The sequence below is a fragment of the Danio rerio genome, chromosome 16, assembly GCF_052040795.2.
Source record: "Danio rerio strain M-AB ecotype USA chromosome 16, GRCz13ab, whole genome shotgun sequence".
Taxonomy (NCBI): domain Eukaryota; kingdom Metazoa; phylum Chordata; class Actinopteri; order Cypriniformes; family Danionidae; genus Danio; species Danio rerio.
The window spans coordinates 60,670,001-60,680,000 of record NC_141036.1 but is presented as its reverse complement, the minus strand read 5'-3'; the positions used below and the strand labels follow the sequence as shown (position 1 = coordinate 60,680,000).

The 10,000-nt window shown below is 46.9% G+C and overlaps 1 protein-coding gene across 2 annotated transcripts in view; it reads left to right on the top strand.

The window, feature by feature from the left end:
• The window catches only part of LOC101882339 (uncharacterized), a 24,676-nt gene that overhangs the window by 13,771 nt on the left and 905 nt on the right, over positions 1–10,000 (top strand). Inside the window, exons 5-9 of one of the 2 annotated variants that reach the window (XR_015512038.1) lie at positions 472–690; positions 2,192–2,338; positions 3,001–3,241; positions 3,934–4,098; positions 4,705–6,925. Coding sequence is in view for 1 of the 2 variants with exons in the window: in XM_087287993.1 (XP_087144119.1) it covers positions 472–690; positions 2,192–2,338; positions 3,001–3,241; positions 3,934–4,098; positions 4,705–6,788 (2,856 nt within the window). In the remaining variant the exon portion in view is untranslated. Of the gene's footprint in view, positions 1–471; positions 691–2,191; positions 2,339–3,000; positions 3,242–3,933; positions 4,099–4,704 lie in introns of both variants that reach the window. The other variant, XM_087287993.1, reaches the window with a different exon arrangement.

Sequence of the window (10,000 nt, the reverse complement as noted above, 5' to 3'; positions counted from 1 at the left end):
GTGTTCTGATGTGTTTTCTGACTGTTGTAGCTGTGAAATAACTCTAATCATTCAGCGGAGTGATCTGGAGCTGTGATGTGCTCTAAACCTGCCAGAACTACTTTAGCTGACATTAACCAAACACCTGGGAGTGACCATCAGCCAATCAGAATGCAGCACTGATATGAGGTGTTATGACCAATAAAGTAGGCATCACTGCAGCCTGGAGAACTCCAAGTGGGAGGGACTTGCACCATAAGTGGGCGGGGTTTAGAGTTAGTGTAGGTGGAGTAGACATTAGTAAAGCACAGCAGGCTGCTGGGAGGTTGAGTTTAAAGTTGGTATAGGTGCAGACACTCATAAAACACAAATAAGACATAAATAAATAAAAACTCCAGATTTGTAAAGCCCACTTGGAGCTTAAGTCCCACCCACTTGGAGCTGGCTCCACCCTCTGTTAATACTCTTTTCAGTGAATCTGTTGTGTTTCAGAATGACACGTGGGGTGTCCAGTACTCATACGCGCTCTTCAAGGCCATGAGCCACATGCTGTGTATCGGGTACGGCGCTCAGGCTCCGGAGGGGATGACGGACGTGTGGCTCACGATGCTCAGCATGATCGTAGGAGCCACGTGTTACGCCATGTTCATCGGCCACGCCACAGCGCTCATCCAGTCGCTCGACTCCTCTCGCAGACAGTACCAGGAGAAGGTAAAACACCACACAGCCATCTGCAGGACTGATTAAAGTGCTCTGAAATAGCATTTATAATGTTTGATGTAATCTCAACAGAAACAGGGAGAGACATTGAGTAGTTCTGCCTCTTTAAAGACAGCCAATGGCATGTTGTTTTTCTCACCGCTCTGCCAGTAAAAGTAGTTGAGCTCAAGCGCATCAGATGAACAGCCAATAAGAAGAAGGGGGCGGGGCACGTCAGACACTAGTGAGCCTTCGATTGGTCAGGAGATTTGATGAGAAACTGAAGTATGAGGAGACGACAGAAAAAGTCATTGATTTAGGTGAAAGAGACAAACTGATCAGTTTTCTAATTAGATGTTGTGGAGATGCTAAGATATCCTAAAGACTAACACTGAAACTAACATCTGAAAAAATGTCATTTTAAATTTGCGATACCTTTAATCTTCATCGTCAGCTGCAACACATGAGGCATTATACAGTATAGGTGCACTGCTGCATGCTGGGATATCTGTCATTGTCTTTTGTTCAAGCACACTCACCTGTAGATGATGTTGTTGTTGTTGTTGTTGTTTAACCCGCTCATCTGTGAACCCTGCTTGTGGTCTTCAGGATCAAAAAGGAACATAGGACTGTAAAGTGCCCTCACATCATTTTCAAATTAATTCCACCACAACAGATCAATTACAATTATTGTTGTGTTACCATAGCAACTGTGGAATCACCACAACAGATTAATTACCATAATTGTTGTGTTACCAACTATAGTTGTTGTGTTACCATAGCAACTGTAGAATCACCACAACAGATCAATTACCATAATTGTTGTGTTACCATAGCAACTGTAGAATCCCCACAACAGATCAATTACCATAATTGTTGTGTTACCATAGCAACTGTAGAATCACCACAACAGATCAATTACCATAATTGTTGTGTTACCATAGCAACTGTAGAATCCCCACAACAGATCAATTACCATAATTGTTGTGTTACCATAGCAACTGTAGAATCCCCACAACAGATCAATTACCATAATTGTTGTGTTACCATAGCAACTGTAGAATCACCACAACAGATCAATTACCATAATTGTTGTGTTACCATAGCAACTGTAGAATCCCCACAACAGATCAATTACCATAATTGTTGTGTTACCATAGCAACTGTAGAATCACCACAACAGATCAATTACCATAATTTTTGTGTTACCATAGCAACTGTAGAATCACCACAACAGATCAATTACCATAATTTTTGTGTTACCATAGCAACTGTGGAATCACCACAACAGATCAATTCAAGTACTTTTACAATAGAATCGATATACAATTTTGAGTATTTACAACAACTTATAGTATTTTCATGTGCTGATGAGTGCTGGTTAAAATTAGTAATATCTGTCATGCATGATCTGTAAATGTTTACTGAAGAAGAGTCAGACTAACTAACGCTGTGTGTGTGTGTGTGTGTGTGTGTGTGTGTGTGTGTGTGTGTGTGTGTGTGTGTGGTCCAGTATAAGCAGGTGGAGCAGTACATGTCGTTCCACAAGCTTCCAGCAGACGTCAGGCAGAAAATCCACGAGTATTATGAGCATCGATACCAGGGCAAGATGTTTGATGAGGATAACATTCTGGGAGAGCTGAGCGAGCCCTTAAAGGAGGTCAGTTTGCTTCTCAATCTCTGCGCTTTAGATCATGTTGTGGTTGTGTAAGCATAAGGCTGTGTAAATATACAGAATAAATAAACAAGAATTGATAAATAACATGTGTTGAACATGACAGTGTGCACACAGGACAACATACAAATCCTTATTCATTCATTCATTTTCTTTTCGGCTTAGTGCCTTTATTAATCAGGGGTCACCACAGGGGAATAAACCGCCAACTTATCCAGAATATGTTTTACACAGCGGATGCCCTTCCAGCTGCAACCCATCATTGGGAAACATCCATACACACTCATTTACACACATACACTGCGGGCAATTTAGCTCACCCAATCCCCCTATAGCGCATGTGTTTGGACTGTATTGTCCGTAGTGTGTGCGTGTGTATGGATGTTTCCCAGCTGGATGTTGCAGCTGGAAGGGCACCTGCTGCGTGAAACATATGCTGGATAAGTTGGCGGTTCATTCCGCTGTGGCGCCCCCAGATTAATAAAGAGACTAAGCCGAAAAGAAAATGAATGAATGAACACATTTCATTAATGACTAGTTTTGGCTCAACAGCAGTTTGCTAGTGAAATCCTCTGCATTATTGTGTTATCTTGTTGAGGAATTTCTCAAGCTTTAACCAGCTTAATAATATTGTGTGATTCTACCAGGAGATCGTGAGCTTCAACTGCCGTAGCTTGGTGGCTAACATGCCTCTGTTCGCTAACGCCGACCCAAACTTCGTGACCGCGGTGCTCACCAAGCTGAAGTTTGAGGTGTTCCAGCCCAATGACTTCATCATCCGCGAGGGAACCGTCGGCCGTAAGATGTACTTCATCCAGCACGGACGGGTCAGCGTCCTCACTCGAGGAAACAAGGAGACCAAACTCAGCGACGGCTCTTACTTCGGTGGTGAGTTTCTGAAGAGCTCAGGCAGATCTGCTCAGGATACTGCTTCTTTTGAAGATATTTTGAAGAATGATGGACACAGCGTTGACAAATGTAGTAGGAAAAACAAATACTACAGAAGTCAACCAACATTTTCCAACATTTTTCACAATATCTTCCCTTGTGTTGAACAGAAGAAAGAAACTCAGACAGGTTTGTGACGAGTGAAGGGTGAGGCAGTGCTTACAGCATTTCTTATTTGGTCAACTGTCTCTTTAAGTCAGGGATGCCCAAACTCCTGGAGGGCTGGTGTCCAGCATATTTTAGCTTCAGCCCCAATTAATCAAACCTGAAGCAGCTGATCCAGCTCTTTAAGGTAAACTACAAACTTCCAGACAAGCTTTACTGGAAGCTGGAGCTAATCTATGCAGAGTTTGGACACCCTGACCTGACCTAAGTGCTTTAGTTTTCTTTCTAATGGTAAAGTCTAGAAGGGATACAGTTGCAGTTGGAAGTTAACGAGAATTATTTATATTATCACAACACAATCAATAATCGCCACTTTTCCCTAACTGTGAGGGGCAGGTTTAGGGTTGGGGTGAGGGTAGACATTAATAAGATACAGTTCAATAAATAATATTGATAACTGATGCTAACTTCTGGCTGGAGCTGTGCAATAACTCTTTCTAAGCTGCTGGTGTTTCTCCCTGATGCAGAGATCTGTCTGCTGACCCGTGGCAGGAGGACGGCCAGTGTCCGGGCAGACACCTACTGCCGCCTGTACTCCCTCAGTGTGGACAGCTTCAATGAGGTTCTGGAGGAGCATCCCATGATGAGACGAGCCTTCGAGACGGTGGCAGCGGACAGACTCGACCGTATCGGTAAAACCTTTTTGTTAAAAACTCGAGTGTGTGTCTGAAATCTTTACTAAGGCTACCAAAACCCAAATCCAGAGTGCTATCACTTGCTGCAGAGAGCACTTCAGGACTAACTGAATGCGGAATATAAAGACTGAATGAGGCAGAGGGCTGAGATCCACTGCTGTAGAGTACTGAATGGTGCTTTCAGCACACACCTTTCCTGCTGCTATTTGTCAAATGTTAGTGTGTGTGTGTGTGTGTGTGCCTACCTTTGATGTACCAGTCTCGGTTCAAGATTAATTTAGGGAAATGTGGCTGCGGTATCATAAGCAAGGTTTCAGAGTGCCACAGATTTCCTGAAATAAGCACTGAATTTCAGGATATTCTCGCACAGCTCTTTGATGAGGAGCTGACGTCTCCTTCCTCTTCATGCAGTGGATTGATGAACAGTATTTCCTCTGTCTTTTTTGAAGAAGAGAGAGCAGAACAAAGCATCGATTCTTGAATTAACTGAGTTAGTTTTTTCACAAAGGATGAAATAAGAAGCATCAGGTTCAGTGTGCAGGATCTGTGTTGACTTTACTTTGTGTTCATCCTAACTCACTTCTGATTTCCTTTTGCTCACAGGTAAGAAGAACTCCATATTGTTGCGCAAGACGTCTCAGGGAGGGTCAGTAGCGGGCAGCAGTCTGGGTCGGGGAGGAGGCAGCCGTGGCGGAGGGGCAGGAGCTGCCGGTCTGGGTTCCTGTGACAGTGTTCTGGTCCAGCAGATCGTGAAGCATGACAGCATGCCCACCATGCAGGACATCACTGTGGGCCCCCGAGGCAGCACTGGAGGGACGGTCTCCCCAAGACCTCACCCTCTGATCTGGGCACCGCTGGTCCACGCTCCCCTGCAGACGGCCGCCGCCACCACCAATGTGGCCATAGCATTAATGCATCAGCAGCAGCAGCAGCAGCAGCTCCAACAGCAGCTCCAACAGCAGCACGCCCTCGGAGCCGCCATCTTCCTTCCCTCTGCACTGCCCATCTCACCGTCACCCTCCTCTTGCCCGCTCTCACCTCCCCGCCCGCCTATTCTACACCCTCGCCAGTCTCTCAGCTCTCTGATCAGTGTGATGGGTGGACTGCCTCCGCGGGGATTCCCATCCACTATAACTCCTACACCCTCACCCTCCACCTTAGGACCAACCACTGTGGGGATGGCTCCTCCTCCGACAGGAGGAGTTGCTAAAGCTCCTCCTACACCTGCATCATCAGTCCCTGCCCCCTTGCAAGCTGGCAGAACTCTTCATTACAGTCTGCGCCTCCACACGGAGCCCACCACATCAGCTGTGCATAAAGTAGCTCCGCCCCCTTCAGCGGTCGTGGCTCTGTCCACTGAAGGACGCAACATCAGCTCTACTCCGCAGGGGGCCAAAGAAGCTTTACTGCGCCATGTTGGCGGCGGCAGCACTCAGGGCCTGCCCATGATTGGCAGACTCACCCAGGAGGCACGCCTGCTCTCCGCATCACAGCCGACGCTTCCGCACCGGGGCTGGACAGGAGTCCAGCCTCACCCACCCCTCCACCGGAAAGCATCCGGAGGAAACCTGCTGCCGGCACCCTTCCTTCTGTCCGCAAGTCTTGCTAGAGGAGGAAGCGCAGGGGTTTTGAGTTCAAATGCACTACAGCCAGTTGCTCCACAAATGGCAGCACACCCTGCCCTGCTGCTGCCCACTCAGCTGGCACATGCAGCTCCCCTAGCATCAGCTCTGCCACCTCTCGCACCTTCATCCTCATCCCCCAAGCAAACCCCTCTGTGCTCCACCAACCCTCCTTTACCCCTCACTGCCACTGTTCTAGGAGTTCCTCAAACCCAGCGGGCCAAACCGTGCACCGCAATACCCACTCCTCCCTCCACATCTCCTCCGCCTTGCCTACGCCCTCCTTCTCCCTCTCCATCCATCTCCACCTCTCCAACTTCTTCATCTGGCAACTCTTTGGCTCAGAACTCCCGTGCCAAGCCCTCTCAGACACCTCCACCACCCTCCCCATTATCCTGCACCACCAATTCAACACCCACTGTCACTCCCTCTCACACCCCCACCCCGACTCGAACCCCAACACCTATTCAAACTCCCATTCAGACCCCCACCCAATCTAGAACACCAGTGGCCATCCAAATCCAATCCCAGAGCCGGAGTCCAACTCCTGTCCAGATCCCAGCTGCAATTCCAACCTCAGCCTCCACCCAGAGTCCGTTTCCTGCTCAGATGCCAAGTAAACCTCTAGGCTTCACCCCAGGACAAAGTTCTGCAGTCCAGCTGTCATCCACCATCCAGGTTCTGAGTTCTGCTTCTTCTCCAGCACGTTCTCCAGTCTCCAGTCAAACCCAGAGTGCCACACAGACCTCCAGCTCTCCTTGGACCCCAGTGTCCCCGATCCACACCCCGGCCCCCAGCAGACCCTCCACCCCTGCTCCTGCTGCTTCTCCAGCATCCACTCCATCTCCTTCTACTTCACAGCCGCTGAAGCCAGCTGCAGCCCAGACTCAGACCTTAAATGTTTTGTCTACTCCGACCTTAAGTCCATCTCACTCTCCTGCTCCCAGTGGCTCTGCATCTCCAGTCCTCCAGTCCACCTCCACTTCAGCAAACGAGGCAAAGAAAGAGCAGGACTTGCAGAGAGATTTAGAGAGCAAGAGACAAAAGTATCCTGCTAACATGTGAGGAGGGATGTGGAGGCTGTCGGAGACAGAATTGGAGATTTCTACAGGATCAGTTCAGGTTCCATGAGCATGCGGTCTGCGTTGGACCATGGCGAAGGTGTAGCTCTACTGACTTAACATCTACCCAAACTAATCAAGGTAAAAACAAAATGACTCTAGTACTAGAAGAACTTGATTGGTGTCGTTCAGGTCATCCGGGAATGTCAGGTAGAATCTTTTTGTGTGACCGGTCAACCAAGTCATCAGCAACACATGCTAGAGAACCAGCATCCTTCCCTGAACAGATATTTGATATTTCCAGAAATGATCTCTGCTGTTTGTAGGTGACGGGCTTTTAATCTTTCATAGTAGAGACTCAAATTCTGTCATTTGCCAAAAATGTCTTAAAGGGAATGTAAATGAAGAACTGCCACACTTTATGACACATTTGCACAGTTAAACATATGAGAAGATCAGAGAATGCTCCATCAGGTCAGAACAGATTTAGCCATATAACATCACAATTACAGATTACACACAAGCTGTCTGAACCGCTCTCTCTAGCCAATGCAGAAGCTGGAGAGTCACCATCACACCGTATGCCATTGACCGTCCGTCACAGGGTTACAAATACGACAAATCTTATTGCACTTCCATCTAGAGTCTAATGTAATGTGTCCTGGCTGCCCTGGGGGACCAAACAAAGTATGTTCTGGGGAGTAGGGAAATATTTTCAGCACAGGGAACTTGTGTTGATTTGGGGAAGCGTTTACACCACACTGCCTTCAAATAAAAATCAAAAGCTTTTGATGCATTTTCACCATTCATTTGCACAGGGACGCCACGGCCCAGTAGGTAATGCTGTCTCCTCACAGCAAGAAGGTTGCTGGTTTGAGCCTCGGCTGGGTCAGATGGCATTTCTGTGTGGAGTTCTCCATGCGTGTGCATGGGTTTCCTCCGGGCGCTCCGGTTTCCCTCACAGTTCAAACACATAGGATGTAGGTGAATTGGGTCGGCTAAAATTGTCTGCAGTGTATGGGTTGCAGCTGGAAGGGCATCCGCTGTGTAAAACATATACTGGATAAGTTGGTGGTTCATTCCACTGTGGCAAACCTTCATTAATAAAGGGGCTAAGCCGAAAATATAATAAATGAATGAATGTCCCAGTTTAGGGCGGCACAGTGGCTCAGTGGTTAGCACTGTGGCCTCACAGCATGAAGGTCACTGGTTCGAGTCCCGGCTGGGTCAGTTGACATTTCTGTGTGGAGTTTGCATGTTCTCCCCGTGTTGGTGTGGGTTTCCTCCGGGTGCTCCGGTTTCCCCCACAGTCCAAACACATGTAGGGGAATTGATGAACTAAACTGGCTGTAGTGTATGAGTGTGAGTGTGTGTGTGTGTGTGAATGGGCATCCGCTGTGTAAAACATATGTTGGATAAGTTGGAGGTTCATTCCACTGTGGTGACCCCTGATTAATAAAAGGGACTAAACTGAAAAAGAAGAATGAATGTCTCAGTTTAGGCCGGCATGGTGGCTCAGTGGTCAACACTGTGGCATCATAGCAAGAAGGTCGCTGGATCGAGCCCCAGCTGGGTCAGTTGGCTTTTCTGAGTTTGCATGTTCTCCCTGTGTTGGTGTGGGTTTCCTCCTGGTTTCCCCCACAGTCCAAACACATGCGCTATAGGGGAACTGATCAAATAAACTTTTCGCAGTGCATGAGTGTGTGTGTGAATGAATGTGTATGGGTGTTTCCCAGTAATGGGTTGCGGCTGGATGGGCATCCACTGCATAAAACATATCCCGGAATAGTTGGCGGTTCATTCCGCTGTGTCGACCCCTGATAAATAAGGGACTAAGCTGAAGGAACATGACTGCATGTCAGTGTTGACTACAGTAGTCAGTGCAGTGTTTGTGTCAGTCACAGCGCCTGCTACTGGACATCAGGAATACAGCTTCAGTCATTTTCACAGCTCTGAATGAGCGGAGGGTTTGGTCCAGCTGTCCTCATCTCTATGAAACGTTTCAAAACTGCAGAATGAAAGTTTTTCTTTTTTACCCGCAGCACTGTTGTGTAAACGCAGCCCTGCTGTACACTGCCTGTCCACTGTAAATGGTGCATTGTACATAGTGAGTCACGCTTAAGATGAATTTCTACACACAAAAGCAGAACTTCCGTTTAGCAGCAGTGTAGTGGACTTGTGTTTTGTCTAGCTGTGTCCCTCCATCCGTTAGTGATTACCTGATCAGTATGCAAATCAGAAGAGTGAATATTTAAAAATCTCAAGACCTTAGTGAAGAATTACCAAAGGCAAAGTAAACACAACCGTGAAGATGCTCCTCTGTGTGAACTCATTCTGCATCAGCCTCTCACAGGAGACGTTCTGTTGCTATGGCGAGTTTCCGATCGGCTCCAGAACAGACGGAGCTCCTGAAGGATGGTGATGGAAAACATACAACATGATCAATGCTTCTGTGTTCTCCGCCTTTAGTGGAAGAATCAGGGTTTGAATTGGATTTGGTGGTATTTTACTGACGGCCAGTGTCAGAAACCTCACCACCTGAGTCTGCCTGAGCTGATGATGAATATAGGAGAATATCAGCTGATTTCCTCATCACCAAAGTGTAATATTTGCCCATTATTAATAACTGAATATCTGTATAGAAGACATGACGCACACACACAGTTCTTTTGATGAGATACAGTAGCAGCAGTCATCAGTAGTTGTGCTCTCAGGTGTTTGATGTTAGTTTGCACAGTATGATGTCCTCACTCCGCTGTAACTCAACTTGTGTTTGTTTTGATCGTGTGTTGCACTAAACAGCGCTTTAGTTCTCTGCCGATTCCCTCTCTGCCTGTTAGTGCCAGCAGCACACACACTGAAACACACAATCACACACTCAACACAATCACACACTCAACACAATCACACACTCAACACAATCACACACTCAACACAATCACACACTCAACACAATCACACACTCAACACAATCACACACTCAACACAATCACACACTCAACACAATCACACACTCAACACAATCACACACTCAACACACATATACACCCACTTAAACACACACACTGAAACACAAACATAGTCACACAAACACACACACACACACACACACACTTAAATACACATATAAACACTTACTTAATCACACAAAACACACACTCAATCCCACACACTCACCCTAAACAATCAATCACACACTCAAACACAAAATCACAC